The sequence below is a fragment of the Urocitellus parryii genome, chromosome 9 (assembly GCF_045843805.1).
Source record: "Urocitellus parryii isolate mUroPar1 chromosome 9, mUroPar1.hap1, whole genome shotgun sequence".
Classification (NCBI taxonomy): Eukaryota; Metazoa; Chordata; class Mammalia; order Rodentia; family Sciuridae; genus Urocitellus; species Urocitellus parryii.
In genome coordinates, this window is record NC_135539.1 from 61393872 (window position 1) to 61416161 (window position 22290).

Consider the following 22290-nt stretch of genomic DNA (forward strand, 5'->3'; position numbering starts at 1 on the left):
ACAACCCCAGCCCTGATAAAATTCTTAATCAAGACTACAGTTCAGATTCTAAACTAGATGCAGACTTAGGGTTACTATTATTTTAGTGAGATTTCCTTCCTAGTCCTCTGAAAGAATATTTAGGAGAACTTGAATATTCTGATCTAAAAGATTTAAAAGTATTTTAGTCTATTATATAAAGAATAAATTATAAAAATGAATCTGAAATGTAATTTTAAAACTAATTCAGCAATTGGATAAAAAGGCCATCTTGTTGATTTAGTGATAAAAACTTGATAGAAAAATATCTTCTATCCTTAAAAAACATAAGAAATTAGTATTAGTCTGACTGCTAAATTAAACCATTTTAAAAAGAATATTTATCCTGGTGTTTTTTTAAATTTATTACTTTTAATCTAAAAATGATCATTTTAAACCCATTTTCATTGTTGGGCACGTTTCTTAGTAGGAGATGAGATATAATTAGCTGTAATTTTATATACTATAACATACCTAGAAACAATTTTACAAATTACAGAAATTTTCAGTTTCATTTTATATATGTAAAATGGCATAGAAACAATTATACAACATACATTTCATATTTTCCAACTTATTAACTATAAAGAATATGAAGTTTATTTTGTTTTTAAACAATTTTTTATTTTTATAACTGTAAAAATATATTTATAAAGAAAAACCACTATTTTACTGGTAAGCACAACAGAATTTTGAAATTCTTAAGGCCCTGTGTAATAGAATTAAGTAGATTTTTGTCCAGAAATTGTTATGGATTCTATTTTCCTTTGGACAGTGTGTTAGAGAATTGGCTCTTTAGTGTGTTGGTGACAAATAAGTTTTATGCTCATTTATATAAAATTACTTTAAAGAATTTGAACAATTGTTCAAATGACCTTTCTTTGAAAAATCACCATCTGGATACATTTTGACAAGCTACAGTAAGTTCTCCTTAAGTACATTTAGTTTTGGATCCCATCTCACATATAACTATAATTTTAGAGATTTTCATTTTTAGTTGTAATATTCAAGCATAAATTAATAAAGAATTACTTTTTCAAGTAATTCTAAACAGAATATTTTACTACTTATCAAATCATTCACTCACTGGTTTTATTCAGGATCATACTATTTACTTAAACATAAGGATGACGGAAAGTGTCCCAAACACACCATAAGAAATGACCTTTTATACCAAAATGCTCCATTTTATAACAACTACACTAAAATTGATAGCCTTATAGCTAACTTTAGCATTATAAAGAGATGTCTGTGTAATTTCTCATATGCAGAAAATGTAAGAAAAAAACAAACTTTAAAAAAAACACCTGGGAAATAGTTTGGTATTCAATGTAACTTAACATTTAATTTCTGCAACTTACTACAATAAATTAATTCAAATTATTACATCTTTTGTACCTTTTTCATTTCATAATTTTCTCATATCTAAAGAGATTAAATTCTTAAAAAATTGTGATTCATGGTAGCTTTTGTGGCAGGCAATATTTCCCAAACTAAACTCTTGAGGAAGAATAAATTTTCTAAATTCACTACCAAGACCTTGGAAGCAAAGATGAGAAAAGAGAAGTAATAAATTACATTGAATAAATGGGTGTTCAGAAGACATAGTGTATGTGATGCTAAAGTCTTTTCTCAAGTTTTGAGATTGGGACTAGATTTGTGGAGAAATGAACTTACGTCGCCATGCAAATAGCTGTATAAACAAACTAACATGCTCTATTTAAATGCTGCCATCAGGATAGCATTGTAAGGTTTGGAATACTGCATGATATAGTAATATCACTGTATTTCTGAAACACAAACTTGAAAGACAGTGGATTTCCATTCTTTTCTAACATAAATTTGAAAATGTTTTCCAGGTACTTTTAGTGGGCACTGTGATTTTGAATTTGACCTCTGTGCCTGGGAGCAGGATCAGGATGAGGACTGTGACTGGAATCTAAAACCTAGCAGCATCCCACCTACAAGCACAGAACCGGCTGTGGACCACACCTTAGGCAATTCATCTGGCCATTACATCTTTATAAAGAGCTATTTTCCACAGCAACCCATGAGGACAGCCAGACTATCAAGCCCAGTTATAAGTAAGAAAAGCAAAAACTGCAAGGTATGGAAGGAAAAGTCCCAATTATTGTGCAAGACTGTTCATAAAATCAAATACTGCAAATAGAATGCAGGGGTCAGACCAAATATGAGTTTGAAGTTGTTCAGATGGTATATGTGAAGTAAAGAAAAAAGAAGAAAGCATGAAAGGGAAGGATTGTTAGAAATTTTATTCCTATGGATAAATTCCATGGATATTGGAATTTTGGAAACCAGTAGAAAATTCCATGGTTTATCATTCATGAGGATAGATAACACAAAAAATGTAAAATGCCAGTTCCTTCCCTTTGGAGAATTTAGTGCTTATTGGAACTATGAGAATTTTACCACAAAAAATGAAATAATATGCAGGATATAATTAAATATGTCTAAGAATTAATATTAAAGATGATTAAAACCACAATAAAAGATTTGAAGGAGATTTCATGGAAAAGGAAAGAGTGAACTTGTTCCTTCATAAAGAATTTCTGTAGGGAAGCAGGAAATGTGACATAGTCCTTAGCTTGTGAAATTTGAAGAATACGTCTGTGAAGTTTTAAAAATCTAAATTCAATTTTATGATTCTGTAGACCAAAAAGCCTCATACAATTACTACATATTTGCAGAGTTTTCCACATTCCTCTCATGTTTGCTGAGTTGTTTGTTTATACTCAATAAATTATTTGAGTCAGCTAGGTTAGGAACTAAATTTACCTTCATGTATAATATAAACCAAGCACTCAGAGATGACTTTACAGGAAACTTGCTTATGAGAAACAAGTGCATGAACAAATGTGTCATTTATTTATATTTATGATGAGAAACACTTTCCATAAGATCTGATCACAGATTCTCTGATTATGGCATTCCTTAATGTTTGAACACTGAAAATAAAATTAAAAAAAACAACTATATCCAGCAAGTTTGTTTGTTTGCTGACCCAGTCAGGCTAGGAGACACTTACAGGACTTAAAACTTTATTATTGTCAAGATCTAATCTTCTGATGTACCTGTGTCCATAGTACAAAAACACTTAGTGACCAGTCTTCAACATTCTATCAGATAGAGTCTTCACACATGTGAAACTTTAGTTTATCATAGTTTTTCTGTCTAATCATGATACGGTTTCTTGGTTTAACCCCCACAGAGCAACCTCATCTCTCAGACTGAGGATTTTCTATAATAAAAGTGATGTAAACAGATGAGAGTTTTAGAAAAATAATTGGGTCAGCAGTCTAGAATAGAAGTAACAAGTCACAGAATAATATTAAATTCTTAACTCAATTCTTAAATTGAGTTTTAATCAAACATAGTTTCATGATTTTGCTGTCTTACAAATGAGTGGATACTTTCTCAGAAATAAAACCCAGGCACACTATATTTGATATACATTGAATCTATGCTATATCTGGCTCTATATATCAATAGAAAATTGCAAATTCTATTTAGTCTTGGAAAATTAAATATGAAACATGATATATGTACATAAACCCAATTTCATTTGACTTCTAAGCTTTTCTATTAGATACTTCCACTGAAAATGTTCAAAATTTTTTTTCTCATACTGTAGTAGCTGAGACTTTCATTCATCCCTATCTCCCCTTGGTCCCAGGACTATATTCCCCACTATTTTAAGCATCTATATGAGAATAATGAAGTATATGGAGAAGAAAAGTCAAAAAATTAATAATTAATGTTTCATTTTGTGAATATTTATGATAAGGATTGAATACAGAGAGGTAAGGAAAGGTCGCACTAAGAGTTATTGGTTCTTTCATATCATAAAAATGTGTAGCAGGTAAGTAGTGACTTCACAAATTTACAGAAGGATCATCTCTGTCCTTTCACCCTCTGGAAAACTTTTAAGCAAAAAAAATTGAATGGTTTTTTATTCTTTTGGTGGATGGGAGGCAGGCACACAGAGATTGATGAGGAAAGAAATCAAATCTCTGAAGAATAAGAATTTCCAGTTTTAAAAAAAAAATCTCCTTTGAAGAATTAATAGCAAATTTTCATTCCCTCTCATTGCCCTGAGATTAGGTCATCTTGACATCAAGTGTGCTCCCTAAAAATGGAAATTGAGTGTGTGTGTTTGCACATAAATCTGATGATATCATTCATAAAATGACCTTCAGATAGAGAAGGATTGACCAAGACACAAAACATATGGCTTGTATTTGTGGGACAAATACAGATGGTAAGCAGAAACCTGGCCAACCCATGTCTTTGGCTGGATGGATTCCACTGGGAAGTACACCATTCAGCTGGGCCTGATCAGTCTCTGTTGATGCTGCCCATAAAGTTGGCCTGAGGCCTTTTTTATTGATTACTCAAATCAATAATTCCATCCAGGTTGCATCAGTCCCAATACAAACAGCCATACAGTTCATGTTGGGAGTTAATCAAAGAAATATTTTTGTATCATAGAAGAATACTTTAAGAATTCATCAGCTAGGAAATTCAAGTAGTCACTTTACACAGGGTACCTCTTTTTGGTCTAAGGCTTTTTGCACTAATGCACTGCATATATTCCTTGATTCTTTACCTTTTAAACATTCATTTTCTCTTTCTCTAGAGTATGAATTGATGCATGAGACTGTGAGTTTTTCAGTGTCTTTTTTCCTCTATGAAGATTATACCACAACTGTTTTCTCTCATTCACTCCATGATAAGACAAGAGCTTTAAGCAGTTCTGAATTTTTGTTGTTCCTAATCTGTTCTGTTCTTTTTTTTTCCCAGAATTTTCCCTGAATTTCTTCTGGTGTAAAACAATGACTAAAAATCTAGTATAACACTTCTTTGACACATTGAAATGTTAATCTTCCAAAATACTTCTATTAATTTTCACTCTGGGGAAAACTCCCAAGGCTGCTCTTCTAAGGCCTGCTTCTAGCATTTTCAAGTAAAATTTGGATAATTGCTGTTCTGGTGGTTTTGCTATATAAAGAGGAGCCCTGAGGATCTTGTAAAACTGAAAATATGTTTTCACAAGTATGTGATGAAATAAGAGAGTATTCTATGATTTTTAAGAAAGTGATTTAACTCACTCTCTTGATAATGAACCCACTCTCACAATAATGGCCTTAATCTATTCACAGAGGCAGAGCCTAATCACCTCTTCAAGGTCCCTTCTGGGCACCATTCTGTTGGGAATTAAATCCCCAACACAGAAATTTTGCAGGACACACTGAAACCATAATCTCAATGAATCTCACATTTACAAAGTAAACTCAGTTCATTTTTTATAAGTTTCTATGCAGTCCTTACTATTCTAGTAAACTGCTGTATATCATAATGTGTAATTCAAGAATTGCCTAATTCAAGAATTATAACTCAGCTTTACAGTACATATAGAACAATGGAATATACTAATCTAATTCTGCTCCCAGATATGTTAATAAATGAGAATTATTAAATAAACATAAAGTGTAATTCATTGTATTACTAAAATAATATTCCTATTCTTGGTTACAGATCAGTTTTTATTACCACATGTATGGAACTGGCATTGGGGCCCTCACCTTGATCCAAGTATCAGTCTCAAACCAAACGAAAGTCCTACTTAATCTCACTGCAGAACAAGGCAATTTCTGGCGGAAACAACAATTATCACTGTTTGGTGATGAGGACTTCCAAATCAAATTTGAAGGTAGAGTCGGCAAAGGTCACCATGGCAGTATTGCACTTGATGACATAGTGCTTACAGAGAGCTGTATATCATCTCATTCCTCCATGAGAGAGGAACTGCCTGTACCTCTTCCAACGGGTATGTTTTATTTTGAGTTTGCTGCTTGTTTTTGCAGGGTAGATGGTGGGAAGAAAGTACAAAGCAGTGATTAATTCACTGTTTCAAAAAGAAAAAAAAAACTATTTTTTGAACCTAAAAAATATTTTTCAAGCTTTTACTCATAAAAATGTCTTCTGAATTTTCATTAAACCTTTGTTATACTTACTAGTTCATGAGTTCTCAGCTTCATCAGCTTTTTTCTAGATTAATATGACTCCTCTATTTTCAGTTTGATTAAAAAATTCAATCTTACACAAAGTTCCATTCACTTTTAACAAAATCTAAGAAAACCAAGAGCAGAGTTAGTCCATTTTAATGACATTATTGTGGTTATACTCAGTTTTGCCTCAACTTGTGGTGAGGTTACATCCTGAGAAACCCATCATTTAGTTGAAAATATTATAAATGCAAAGGTCATTTAATACACCTAACCCAGAGCACATCATAGCACAGCACCACAGTACCCTGTAGAGCATCAGTTGCTTACCTGCATGATTGCATCACTGACTGGGATCTGTAGTTCATTGCTGAGGCCCAGGGAGAGTATCATATCCTAAAGTGGGCGGCCATGAAAAGCTCACAATTTGAAATTCTAACTATGGCTTCCACTAAATGCGGATTGCTTTCTTGCCATCATGATGTTGAAGAATTTTCCTTGGACCATTATAAATCAGGGGCTGTCTCTATATGCCTTATTCTTTGCAGACCCATGAGAATGTCAACTTGAGTGGTTGAATTTATACATTGCAATAGTGTAGATGATTGAATATGTCCATATGTCCTTTTAACCTAAAATATTTTTTGGTAATTTATCTTAAGAATTATAGTAAAATGTTGAGTTGGCAGACATTCGATATAATACATGCAGTGACTACATTGTAAGAAGTGAAAATATCAAGTGCCATTAATTCGTATGATATATTAGAGGTAAGAGATGAAAATATATTATTTAAATGACAAAAGAGCAAATTCCATCAATTGATAATGGGACAGATATTAATATGTAAACCATGAGTTTAGTGTAGAAAACAAAGGGCACTTCCATTGGTTTCTAAATTGTGTCTTTTGTAGTTGAAAGGACTAAGAAATAATAAAGCTTATTAGGAATAAGCTTGTTTATTTGCTTTGTCTTGTAACATGGCAAGTGGAATGAGGAACATTGCAATTTCTGTCTTTACTTCTCTGTTCATTGCAAAAGGAATATTTTAACATGGTTAAAAGGAAGTTTATATATGTTTCCTATTTGATGATTAAATAGGCTCTTCACTTGATAGCATAGAGGAAAACATACAAGCATTTGAGGATTTGGAATAGCATAGAGGAAAACATACAAGCATTTGAGGATGAAAACATGCAAACATTTCAACACTCTGTTGAGGCCTATGTATATTCATGTGGATTTATTGCAAATGTGTTTCAGCTTCCTCAGATTAATCTTCCTTGAAAAAAGCTTTGCCTTCTTTTAGGGTAGGATGTTTGCATCACAGCTACACTGGTTATAAAGTTCTGGTATTTGGAATAGTAACTTTGTGATCATAATAAAAATTATCTCATCATAGCATCCAAGTAGTAAGGGAGCAAAAGTTTCTTTTTACTTTTCTTTTGTTGTTATTGTTGTTGAACCACTTGTACACTTAATGAACAGCTATTAAATGTGATGCAAGAGGAATAAATGGATTCTGCTGGGGATACTAAGATCTTAACCAACTAAAATCTAAAAGTAATTTTAAAAGACTTCCAGAAAGAAAACAAAAATGTATCTGTGAAGTTGTACCCGTTATATATTAATTATCAAATTAAGGGCATTGATGAATAGTGCTACAGATCTTTATGGTATTTGTGGTATTTGATCAAAATTTTTGATAAATAGAAAATGAAAGAATCTTCTTTAAGAATTCATCATGGCAACTGGGAGTAGGAAAAATACCTCCCCCCCAAACTCTAATATTGGGTATGATATGATTAAGTGCCAAGAGAAACCTCTGTGAGAATGTGGAGAATACAGAAAATAAGTTGTGTTGGTATCTAGTTTTAGGCTAATTACAGAATGCTCAGAACTTTGGAACCATATATGGAACTCATAGGAGGAAAAGATCGGCCCAGTTTTTAGGGAAGTGGTGGCTGAATCTGAGCAAATAAGGAATAGATGAAGAATGTGGTAGAGTCCCTATGGGCAGACCAGATGGCAAGGGAGTGAAGAGGTGGTGTCAGACTGTGGAGGTAGAGTTTAGGTGATAGCTCCACATAAGCAGGCGTCCAGTGCAACTCAACACTTGAGACAGTCAAGGGAAATGGATTAAACTGGGGACTACCTTGAGTATTAGAATATTGACTGGTCTTAGAAATTAAACGTTAAGTGCACATACAAGTAAAAAAGAAGAAAGGATTAATATGGAATATAGAAGTTAATATATTACTAATATATTAATATTGTATATTTATTATATAAAAGTAGGAAAGAAATATTCATTTATATAAAGTGTTAAAATTGGTAGGAATGGGTGTAGTAAAAGACTCCCTGAAGAAAACCTGAATGCCTTTATTTCTATTCTTGGAGCACTCTAAAAATTGAGGTAAAATAGTTTAGTATTTTCTTAGCTACCTATCTCTGTTGCTTACATTCAAGTGAAAAATACACATTCATTGAAGTTCACTTTCCTATGAAATGTTAAATGTACCTTTAAGTGCCTTCAGAAATTAAACGTAAACATTTATATGTTGATAAGAGTAAAATAGTACACTTTGTGAAATCTTCAATAGTGAAATGATTTTGAAAAACTATGCCTTTATATTGAGTTCAGAGGGCTTTTTAGGAGTCTCTGATGTTTTAAGGAAAGACCGTATATGTTATTTGGTTGGTTGGTTGGTTGGTCCTTTTCTGTTTTTTTGTTTGTTTTATGTGGTATTGGGATATTGGTATCCTAAACAAATAAAAAAGCCAAATTGTTTTCTTTGATCTTCATGAAAGTTAGTAAAGAGAGTTAAAAGACATCAGGGAAGCATAATATGGATCAAAAATGTAAGCCACATATTCAATTTTATGTTTTCTAGTAGACCATTTTTAAAAAGTGAAAATGATTTTAATGTTTTCTTTAATCTATCCAAATGCCATCATTTCAGTACAAAATCAGTGTGAGACAGGTAGCTAAGAAAATGCTAAACTATTATTTTTTCATTTGGTCTTTAAATTCAGTGTATATAATGTATTCATAGTCTACTTCCACTTGAACCTACCACATTTCAGTTGCTCCTTAGCCATTTGTTGTTAGGTTTGCCCATGGGGATCAGCAGGGGATTTGGGGATTTTTCCTTGACAATAGGACTCCTTTAGCTGAGGTGAAATTTGTGAATTTCTAAGAACTGAAGTTACATTCTTATTTAAATAGAACTACAAAAAAATGTACCGGAGGTCTACTGTGAAAGCTCCAGCATCCCACTCTAGTGGATTAGGAATTCATTAGGATTCTCCAGTTATTAGCTATGTGTTCCATATCATACCTGAAACAATTTCCTCATCTATAAAGCAGAGAGAATATCATTGAAAGATATAATTTCCCATTGGATTAGCCTAGTCTAATGTCTGATATATAGTAGGCATTTATTTAATAAAACTAATATCATTTTGTTATCCCATATTTTGGCATCTTTATCAATATTCTTGAGATGAAGTTTGGGTATTAAAAATTGAGATGTTCTACTGAGAAAAACCTTAATTTGGTGAATATTTAGTGTGTGTCTATACACATTTAACACTACGTTCCATTATTTGTATTTTATTAAGGAAATCTCTCTCTGGGAAAAAATACTATTTTTTGCAAAGATCACAAGCATACAGTTTTATATCACAACAAGTTCATTCAATAATTATTTATGAAAAAGTCTCTAGTTTGATGTCTAATAAAGAATATATATATATTTGACATATCTAATGATTCTTATTCTCTCATTACTGTAAAACTACTTAAAGTTTTGGATCTTTTCCAAATTGAACAGTAATATATGACATTATTTCCACAAGCAGTGACAACATCCATTAAACTTTGGAAATGATTCTTATTTACTTGGCCTTTCATCTATATTCATGTGCATAGTCTAACAACTCTTTCAATGAGATCTTAAAATAGCCAAGACAAGAAAAGGCAAAACATATATATTTAGGAAGATGAAACTTAATTGAATCTGGAATAGGTGATTCTAATTAATCAAAATAGACCCAGGGCTATTAGCAAAAGTAATATTAAATTATTATCGAGTCCCTAGAAGTCATATTTAAGAGCTTATTTCGATGGCAATTTTCTTAATTGCTAAATGACCGAGGGTGATAATAATTATTCAGTGAATTTTAATAAGAGAAAGACAATTAGCATTCCTCTTCTAAATGTTCACATGCAAATTCAATTACTGCTTTATTTTCTGTTTATCTACAGATGTTTAATAAACTTTAAGTATGATGAGGGCAAGGTCAAGTTTTATATATGTGTATGCATTCGTGTTGAATGACCACAGCTACTTCCAAATAGGAGTTATACAATAATTCTATTTGGGGATATAACATGGCAATCAAATTTTGCTTAAAAGAAAAAAACATGTATACAAATCAATGGGGACTGAATGGATTAGCTTCTCTTTCAGGTCACTTATTTCCCTGAAATATTTGGCAGCATTTTAAAGTCTGTTGCTTACTGATGAGAAAGCTGGCATAGCAATTCAGAGTCCTGATTGTACATGGCTCAATAATCCAGCTAAACCCTGTATGTGATTTTTAGTGCAGAGTTTTGAGATATCAACACATGAACTTGGATCTCAACTTTGCTAACTAGCTGTGTGATGTCACCTGATCTAATTCTATAATTCTTATCCTCTCTATCCACGGGACTATTAGATTCTATTTGAGTGATTTGGAAAATAATCAAGATAATAAATAGCATGTCTTGACCAAAGCTTGGAGTATGGTAATATTCTATATTGATTCCTTTTTCCCCCTGCCTCTCCTTTTTTCCTTCTAGAGAGACTATGAAATTAAACTGCACAAGTTAAAATTTCTTAAAGGCATATACTGTCTCTGCCATGCTTCTTTCCTTGCTTCCTATTTATTACTCAGAGCAAATGTTCAGATCTTCTTTGCCCTTCCTGTTCCCTTCAAAGAAATTGCTCACACAAAAGTCCCCAAATGCTTGTTTTCTAGATGAGGTGGTATAATTTATTATTCATAATAAAAGAGAGAGAAGAATGAGCAGTCACATAAAAAGCCACAGGTAGACCAACATGACAGCCACTGATGGATGAAGGAGACAAAGGCGATTTAGAGTGGCTTCAAGTGTAAACCTGGAAACCCATGTAAAAGAGTACTGAGATTTGCAGATGTTGACAACTTGTTTGTGTACAATATGGGTAGGGAAAAAGACAGAAATTCATCTTTATGTATACAGACACACTCTATAGTATTTGCCAAATTAATGTTTTCTCAGTGAAACATCTCAATTTTTAATATCCAAGCTTCATAACAAGCCTGCCCATATCTTACTTTACCCTGTTTGTCTTTTATCTTTTGGGCTTACATTTATATTGGAAAAATATGTTTGCATCACCCAAAATTCACTAGAGTACTTTTTATGCAATATATTGTCCAAGATAAATTTCAAGTTCCTTTGCAAATATAATTGGTAGACAGTGATGCTCTGAAAATGCAGCGGAGGGACAATGCAGGGGACCTTCATCAGATGCTGCAGTGGCAGTTTTTATATGGTTTCCTGGCTGTGACTCAGACTTCAGAGTGAAAATATAGGTCAGATGGAAATTGACAAATTGGAATTTTCTGTTGGTTAGATTTATACTGAACATACAAGAGCATACATTCATCAATTCAGAACAATTTGTAACTAACCTGTTTCTTCCTCATCTTAGATAGGGCACAAGCAATTAAACTGAATGAAATCCATTCTTTACTGTTCACTTAGCATAAATTATTGTTTGTACTAGGAAATTGCTTAAACAGCTATTTATGAAAGGAGTTTAATGTTGTCATCTTTATTGCCTTTCCAAATAAAGTTCATTTAAATATGTGCATGCTCTAGCTACTTTTAAAATGTTTTCAACCATTTAGGCTGCACATATAAACACACTACTATTTTTAAATGTCTTAGTAATTTAGATTGCATGAATAGTACAATAACGTACTGATGTAGAAATTCATTGTCTTGTAGTACAGAGAGCATTTTTATATGATAGAAATTATATTGTATAATCTTGCCAGAATATATGACTCAGATTTTAATTTATAAACATAAGATAACCCATTTCAAACAAATTAAAACTTTAATGTAATATTCTTCATGACAAAAGTTCACATTAAAGATTCAGTGAGTGGTACAAAGCCCAGTAGTCCATTACTATTGGCTTCTTTTGGAGGCTGTGCCTAGCCTATAATTAGTATATTTTCTGAATCTCTGTGCAAAGTTTTAAGGCAATTACATGCTTTAATATATTTCTTAAGTGATCTGAGGTAGCATTAAAACAATATGTTAAGCATATGTGCACACATGTAGGTACATATGCATTATGTACACATGATCTTCCATTCATGGTGTATGCAGTCAATATTCTGTTAACTCCTTCTCCGAGGCAGCCCTTCACATTTCACAAACCTCATGGTCAAGTTTGCTACTAGGAGGATGCACAATCAATAATCATTTTAAGAGAAAAACAAATTACTTTAGTTCAAGATTTGATAGTATTTTCCATTGACATATATTCAATATTTCTAGGAATAGATTAAGAACCATTGATGAATTAAGAACAAGCTTGTTACAGTGAACATATGTCCAAAGAAAAAAATCAGGCATAAAATGTGGCAATCCCAAGAATAGTATATCATTATTTCTGAGTATTCTGTTTGCATTGCCAGCATAACTTAAAGTTGACAAATACTGAGATATGATTTTTTGGAGTATATTTTAAAATATTGTATGCAAGTAAGCCTGCTTTCCTCTATAACTCCATTGATAATTGCCAATATTAAAACCCCCAAACTTTAAATTCACAATTTTCCCATTTTTTTCACCCTAGGGATTATCAGTAATTCCATGCTGAAATTAATGTCATAAAAATTTTAAAGCTTAATTGGATTAGTTGCTATGCTCTATTCCTGACACCACTAGATACTTTATCAGAAAATATTATTTATTTAGGTTTTTAAATGCATATGGATTTTTCAGTCTGAACTTGAAATTCCCAGTGGTCAAACATGATATTTTATGCAAAGGCAGTATAAAAAGCTGCCTTTGCATCTTGACCTAGAACCATATTAATCTTCAAATAATAGCTCTTGTGTTAATGAAGGAGGGAATTAATTTTGAATTTCCCAATGCTTCATTGAGGATAAAACATTTGTTCATTATAATTTATCAGATAGATGCATTTTTGATGATGATTATGATGATGAAATGAATTCTATTGGTTAAAATATATTTGCTTGATTGTCCATTCCAAACCCTCTTCATTTGATATCATTTCATTCAACAGATATTTTCCAGATTCAAATAATATTTCTATAGCTATGGAATAAATACTTATCTGCAATCATGTTGTTCTAGTTGGAAGAACTCAAGGTCCATCCTTAGAAGATGTCTATCTCTTCATCTAATGTTTCAGATATTTGACATGACAAATGCTATTTTTTATTTTTTTATCTTTTTATCTATTAAAAACCCTCGTGTATACCCTTTATTGGGTTTTATGTCTATTTTTTTAAAAATTTTTTTTAGTTTTAGATGGACACAGTACCTTTATTTTTATTTATTTATTTTCTGAGGATTGAACTCAGGGCCTCACACATGCCAGGCAAGCACTCTACCACTGAGCTACAACCCCAGCCCTATGTTTATTTTTTTTCTTTTCTTTTCTTTTTTTTTTTTAAAGAGAGAGTGAGAGAGGAGAGAGAGAGAGAGAGAGAGAGAGAATTCCTAATACCAATTTTTTAGTTCTCGGCGGACACAACATCCCCGCTGGTATGTGGTGCTGAGGATCGAACCCGGGCCGCACGCATGCCAGGCGAGCGCTCTACCGCTTGAGCCACATCCCCAGCCCCTATGTTTATTTTTATTAATTGACATTCAGGCAAACTTTTTGCATTTCACATGAGCATGGTCATTAAATATATCTATTATTTTTAATTTAATTTAATTGATTAATTTAAGAACACAGATTGAACTCACAGCACTTATCCACTGAGCCACATCCCCAGCCCTTTTTATTTATTTATTTTTTTATTTTGAGACAGAATCTATGTTGCTTAGGGCCTCACTAAGCTGCTGAGGCTGGCTTTGAACATACCATCTTCCTGCCTCAGCCTCACCAAGTTGCTGGGATTACAGGCTTGTGCTACTCTGCCTGGCTGAAAGGATTATATCTTTTATACCACCAAATTTATTTGCCAATTTAGCATAGAATTTTATGCCTTTGTTCATGAGGAATATTGGCCTAGTTTCTTTTCTTGCAATGTCTTTTTACAACTTTTGGTATTTGAGTAATATTGACTCCATAAAAGGCATGTAAAATTTCTCCCTCTTTCTCTCATTTACAGAAGAATATAGTGATGTTCTTTGAATGGTAGAATGAATGGTAGAATTCACCAGCTACACTCTTCCCTTGAGTTTTCTTTGTGGAAAAGTTAGTAACTATGTATTACATTTATTTTATATATGTAAAATCTATTCCTAGTTTGTTTCTTCTTGAATTAGATTTGGGAATTTGTTTGAAAAAAATGTATGCATTCCACCAAAATTGTCAAGTTAATGTGTGTGTTATGAACATGTTCACAATAGTCTTTTATTATCCCTTTAAAATTCATAAAGCATATAGTCATATCCTGTCTTTTGTTTCTTATTTTGGATGTGTTTCTTATTTTCACTAATTTTTTCCTCAGTATAAATGGAGTTTCATCAATTTGATTGATACTTTCAAAGAAACAGCTTTTAGTTTCACTAATCTTTTAAACCCTTTGCTTTGAATTTCACTGTTCTCTCTTATCTGTAATTTTTTTTCTTCTTTCTCCTTTTGGGTTTCAAATATTTGGGAAATTTTCCAGATGTCTGTATATTACTGATTTCCAATTTGATTCTGTTTTTATGATTTTAGTTCTTTTAAATTTGTTCAAACTTGTCTTATGGCCCTGATAAGTTCCACCTGGATGGCTGTTCCACGTGTTCTTTTTTGTTTTTAATTTGTTCTTTTTAGTTATACATGACAGTAGAATGTATTTATCATATCATGCATACATGGAGTATAATTTCCCATTCCTGTGTTTTGTACATGATGTGGAGTTACACTGGTCATGTATTCATATATGAACTTAGGAAAGTTATGTCTGATTCATTCTACTGTCTGCACATGTTCTTGAAAGTAGTAGGTATTCTGCTCCTTTGTTGTAGCATCCTATACATGCCACCTAGGTTACCTTGCTTGATGACGAGTTCAAGTCTTCTATATCCTTACACTCGTTATACCAATAATTCCAAATAAAATTGAAGATTTGTCTATTTCTTCTAACAATTTCAGTTTTCTTCAGGACATGCTGTTAGTCAGCTTTTCATTATTTTAACAAATACCTGAGATAATTAACTTAAAAATAGAAAAGGCTTATTTTGGCTTACAGTTTTAGAGGTTTTAGTCCTACCCATTGGCCCCTGATAAGGCCAGACATTATGGTAGGATCACATGGTAAAGCAAAACCACTCACCTCATGGCTAGTAAGCAAGAGGAAGAAAGAGAAAGGAGTTGGGTCTTGTTATCCCATTCCAGGACATGCCCCCAATGACCAGAAGGTCTCCTACAAGGCCCCACCTCTAAAAGATTTTTGCTTCCTCCCAACAGTGTCACACTGGGTCCTAGGCTTTAATCGTAAACCTTGATGTAGGACATTTCAGACCCAAACTGTAACATACATATAAGCACTTAGGATTGTTGTGTTTTTTGGATTAAAGGGCATTTTATCATTGTAAAATGTCCTTATTTACACAAGAAGTATTTCTTACCCTGTACTGAAGCTTACTAACTTGTCCTCCAGGTTGGTTTGTGGACAGGTTGATACGCTGAGCCATGGACCCCCTCAACTCTCAAGCTAGCAGGGAGGAGAGTCGATGTTTTAGCTCAGATTTCTATATAATGAAGCAGATGGCCTATACAACACATAAGTATTTTCACAGTTCTGGGATTGGAAGACTGAGAAGAAGATGCCAACAGGTTCAGGTCCTTGGTGAAGTTGCTCTTCTTAGTTTATAGACAATTATCTTCTTACTGTGTCTTCAAATTTCAGAAAGAGACTACCTATCTCTCTGTTGTCTCCCTATAGTAGAACAAATCCCATTCATGAAGTTCTACCCTTATGACATATCTTCAAATACCATTACATAGATATTAGGGTTTCAACATATTAATTTGAGTGGCGGATGATAAGAACATTGGGTTTACTGCAATGGGAGATCCAGAGCTTCCAGGCTTGCTGCTTCCTACAAACAGTCCCAACTATTTAATGTAGTAAAACAGTTACATACATATGTGTGTTTGCATGTGACACAGATGAAATACTTGAGAAACACTGTGTTAGTGTTAGCATTTTTATATTTTAAAAATTATATTGTATAATTTTGCCAGAATATATGGCTCAGATTTCAATTTATATTCATACTATCACCTATTTCAAATAAATTAAAACTTTAATATATGTTTTATGTTGACATGGGACTTCAGAAATGAAGACCCAAATATACAAGTAAACTTGCTTATTTTTATTAGTAGGCTTGAGGTACGATACATAGTCAGGAGAAAATGACTGGAGGACAAAAGGTACGATTGCCATCAAATAATAAGCAGGAGGAACTTAGTAAAGACTTCTTACTGGAATTCTTCTCTGTGACCCTGTATCGACAGAGATAAGGATGATCCTTTCCTCTGGGTATAGGGTGGCACTTCTCAATATGGGCCATATGACCTGCTGTAGGGGAGAAAGGTTGGAAGAAAGCCATAGTGACCTTCCTGCTTCTTCACTTTTCTGGAATAACAAAATGGCATATTCTATGATACCATGTCCCAAACCCCATCAACCTTGGCAGGTTCCATGTACAGGTTTTAGTCTCATCTCTGCATAAACAAGTTTTTGTGTATGTGTGAGGGGTGTGTGTGTGTGTGTGTTTTAAATGTTTAAGGATTTCTAAATGCTATAAGCAGTATGTTTTCAGAATACAAGTCCATAAAATTTACAAGAAGGGAAGTCCCACTTTTTTATTACTCAACATGTTAAGTGCATAAAGCATTGGTATCAGATAGTATATCTCACATGTGTTCACTCTCACTAAAGAGTTGTTCCTCAAGAATCTGCAACCAGGTCAAAACAGGGATGCTTGGATTCTAAGTGATTAAACAGCTAAGACAAAATCTCCCTTTGTTTGTCACCATATGTTTCTGTACCACTTATTTTCTTTGTTCTGTTTGATTGCTTAGTTATCAAATCCAATCTGCTTTCAGTAGTGCATTTCTTCAGCATATATCCTGATGGTGGTATTTTTATTGTCTTTTTTTTCCTTTACAGAGTGATTCTTCTGTTTTTATCTATTCTCCTGTTTTCATTTTCCTATTATTTGAAAGGAGACAGAATTTATGTTCATTCAATAATGATATTGATAATCTATATCTATAAAACTGATTTTAATCACTGTGTTCTAGGTACTATGCTAAACTTCTACATGACTTAAATTTTGGTTTCCTGATTATCTCTTTAATAGTGAGAAAGTGTTCATCTGTTCACATATTCATTTGTTTGTTCATATTTCAGATGAAAGACAATGAAGTTCTGAGCTGAGGTAGGGTGTGGGATAAAGGGTTTTATTGAAGAAGTATTAGGTAGAAATAATAGAGGTTGGTGGTTATGGTCAGTTCAAATAAGGAGTTGAGCATACTATATCTAAGGTGTTCTGGGACTCTTTGCAGAAATGAATAATTTGTTACTGAAAACACAGACCCTGAAATTCTAGACATATTGAATTAGGTATTCAATTAAGTATCACTTGAGAGATATTCAGATAGAAAAATAGGTTAAGCAGTTGAATACAAAAAAAAAATCGTGAGCTCAGGATAGAAAAGATGTCTGCAGATTGTGATTAAGGAGTCAGTGGATTTCAATGGGCCTCGAAACCATGAAGAAGAAAATGAGTTTGCTTTACAGTGAAATTGAAATTAAAAGAGGAAAAGTAGAGACAGATAGCTGTTAACACAGTTTGGCCTTGATATGGTTAAGGAATCCTTTCCTTACCTTTGTAGGATTGTTGGAGATTATAGAGTGTTATAGAAAGTATGGAAGAACTCGAGCACAAGCCAAGTGTTGGCTGTTTTGTCTTTTTTTTTCTTTTGATCTTTATCTAATGCCAGGAACATTACCTGGACCTTGCACCCTGAGTTAATATAGGAGAAACTTATTCTCTGTAACCAATATACTCTACCACAGCATTAGTGTTTTTATTCAGACTGTTCATTAAGCACTGGCCCTGCTTTTCTTACCCACATCTAGTACAAAAGGCTGAGGACAGCGTTGTACATATCCACACATGGGGTTAGTACAAAGCACTTACTTCCTAGATGCCGTGTTATTGCCTCAGACTCATGTGTTTCTGGGCTTGCGAATTCTTTGGTTCTCTGGGAGAAACTGTCCGTGATTAGCATCCTCATGTCATTCAGATCTGAACTCCGCTGTTACCAACTATCTTTGTCTGTTGTTATATCTTGGCTCATTACCTTTGGTATTTCTTGGGTTGACCAAGCCTTTGTCTAGGTTCTATTACTTAAAATTTCAAATTGTATCATATCATGTGATAGATTTGTTTTTTTAAATGTATTTTTATTTTTAAATGACAATAATTGTATATTTTAGGTGGCACAGTGTAACCTTTCAATACACATGTACAATGTGTAATAATCAGCTCAGGGAAATTGGAGTATCTGTCACCTTAGACATTTACCATTCCTTTGTATTAGGAACATTCAAAATCCTGCCTAGTCATTATTTTGCAATCATCCATTAAATATTGTGTCAACTTTAGTTAACCTGCAGTGCTATATGACATTAGAATGTACAAATTGTGTCCTAGTATCCTTGTGTTGCACTGTGATTTTTTAATGTATCTACACTATTGCTCCTATGACTCTTAACATTATTTTCTGTTAGTTTGATTGTAAGCCCCCAAAGTTCTTGCACATTATATTCCTTGCAAAAGAACTCCTAAAGTGATTTTTATTTGAGAGATGTGGATTTTCAACAGTGATGAATATCTTAATAAATTGAGAAGAATTTTTTCTCCTTTATTTTTCATGTTTTTCTTCCTCCAATATAATGAACCTTTATTATTGACTAAGTTCTCAGAAAGAGATATGTAAATTTATAGTACAGTGGCAAAATGGGATATATGGCAGACTTTTAAAATAATTAAATATATTTGGTATTATATGAATTGTGTTATATAAACTACATATTATAATTGCAATACTATAATTTGTTATTTCTTAAAATGTAACAATATTATAGTTTCTTATTTTCTAAAATTTCTGCTAAGATCAAAACTGGTGATTAACCATATTTTTCCCACAGTTAACATTTGAAAAGAAAAGGGAGTAGACATCATCAAATACAAAAATTCCAGCTCTACTTTTTACTGAGTTTTAATTTTTCCTTTATACAATCCCTTTCATTTTTATCTTAAGAACTAATGTTTGTGAATCAGTGGTGATAAAAAATGATATCAGACATATATTAGGAAGCAAAACCATTTCATCTTAATGAAATATTCATAAAACACAATATAGATTATATCATGCCTCTGTTGCTTTCATACTATTACATTAAAGATTAAGGATATATAAATATCATTTACATATTTCATAAGATCCAGACTGCACCTCATCTGAAGGAAAAGATGCTAAGCAAATTCCTGCAATAAGTTTCATTTCCCACTAGTGAACTAAGACACTACTAGTGAATTAAGCCACAGAATTTGTTACAGGCACATTAGCCAAATGTTTTTAATCTATAAATAGCTCTCCTTATATGTATATAATATGTATTTCATTTTCTGTTATTTTCATTATTGCCTCATTTTTAAAATGAGACTTTCATTAATGTTATATAACAATGAGCAATATGAGAGTTTGGGAAAATGTATTTATAATTGAGAGAAGTTTCTATTTAATTTCCTTTTACCTATTAAAATATTATTTCCCACAAGTATTATAAAACTTCTATGTATATAAATATTCAAGTATACATACATGAGAAATAACATAGGGATGACTAAACTTCCAGAGACTTTTCTAGTCCCTGCCCTGAATATTAACAACTTGTCTAGTATTTTAAATGCTGCTTGTCTTTAACAATTAAGCTCATTTGAATAATTTGAGAATCTTAGGTTTAATTGTGTTAGAAAAAAGAAAAATAAATAATTCAAAATATCTTCACACTAGTGTTTTAACATCTTTTCCTGCAAACCTGTCAAAATAGACCTGATCTACTTATACTATAGTATGATGCAATATGATAACATCTGATATTCTATGACAGATTGTAGTAAGTGTGTGTGTGTGTATGTGTGTGTGTGTGTGTGTGTGCGCGCGCGCGAGTGAGTGTACGTATGTACATGTGAAGGTGAGCATATTTAAAGGAACATTGGCACTAATGTTAGAATAGCTGAATATTAGCTTATCTGAGAATTGTTATATAATCACAAATATAACATTCATATTTTTGCTTATATCTCTTTGGTTTTTATAATAGAACTTTTACTTTCATAACCAGAAGTATATGGAAATAGCATTGTGTAGTATCCTTGAGTGTCTTACATAGTAACTCACATGATAAAATTCCATCAAGTAAGAGTTCATCCTCTACTTATGCTACTTGATGTTTCTTGGAATGATCAAAGAATGTACACTATTTCTTTAATAATTATATTCTTACTACCTTTTAGTAACAGATTTGTTTATATGAACCATTACATGTTATAAAATCTTTTTGTTGTAAATCATTAATAGCAGAAATGAGATAGGAACATCACTATACATCCCATAGAAGTTTAAAGGACAATAAAATAATACTATGAACAACCCTATGCTCACAATTTGATAACCTACATGAAATAGGACTATTCCTCAACATAATTTCCATCGAAATGTATACAAGAACAAATCAAGGCTGTATCAATTAAAGAAATTAAATCAGTAATCACTTTCCAAAACAAAAAAGCTATACAGTTGTCTAAATGCTCTGCATTTAATAAATGCTGGTTCTTTTTTTTTAAAGGAAAAAAAAAAAAAAACAGTCCCAGTCCCATGAGCATGGTAAGTTATACCAAACATTGAAGGAGGAAAGTAAACCAGTTTTCTACAGTCTCTTTCAGAAGATAAAAACAGGCAGTATATTTGCTAACTCTTTCCATGAGGCCAGCTATACATAATACAAAAAGCAGACAAAGATAGGCAAGACAATAAATTAAACTAAAGACCAATATTGTTACACCTTTTCAATCAATATTAGCAAATCAAATACAACAATGCATAAAAAAATATTCAACAAGGTCAAGTACAGTTTAACATGGTATATAACCCTGGTTAAATGTTAGAAAATTAATTAATGTAATCCATCATCTCAACAGGCCAGAATAGAAAAATAACATAATTGCGTCAACAGATGCAGCAAAAGATGTGATAAAATCCAGTACTGAATCATGATAGGAGTCTTAGCAAACTGGGAATAGAGGGGACTTCTTGGACTTGATAAAGAATATCTACAGAAACCTGCTGCTAACATCATACTTAATAGTTAGAAGCTTGAAGCTTTCCTGCTATGATCAGGAATGAGAGAAGCATGATCCCTTTCAAAACTCCTTTCCACATCTGACTAGAAGTCTTAGATAATGCACTAGAATAAGAAAAGGAAATAAAAGGCACAGGGATAGTGAAGGAAGAAATAATACCTTCTTAACTAGTAAGTTATAGAGGGGGATAGAAGCCAAATTATAAACTATATTATCCCCAGGAAGACTGAAGTTCATTGGAATGTCTTAAGGAACAGCTATCACAGTGAGATTTACTTTGAAAATATTTCACTCAACAATAATGTAAAAATTCAGATAAAAATGAGGAACAGAGATTGTTATGTCATCACAGGATAATTTTCAAATGTTAAAAAACAATTTTCATGGGAATATAGAAGACATACATTTCAGCATAATTTAATAAGCAACACACTAGAATCTTAAAATGGGTCACACAGTATTTGAAGAACTGAATAGTTTGGTTTTTTTGGCTTTTTTTCCAAGTTGGAGAAAGATCTGGCTGATGTCCTAACTTCAAACCTAAGCTATAAA

At 32.5% G+C, this 22290-nt stretch overlaps 1 protein-coding gene across 1 annotated transcript in view; it reads left to right on the forward strand.

The window, feature by feature from the left end:
• The window catches only part of Malrd1 (MAM and LDL receptor class A domain containing 1), a 656113-nt gene that overhangs the window by 289468 nt on the left and 344355 nt on the right, over positions 1–22290 (forward strand). The window contains exons 25-26 of the mRNA XM_077802928.1: positions 1878–2125; positions 5575–5866. Of these exons, the coding sequence (XP_077659054.1) occupies positions 1878–2125; positions 5575–5866 (540 nt within the window). The remainder of the gene's footprint in view (positions 1–1877; positions 2126–5574; positions 5867–22290) is intronic.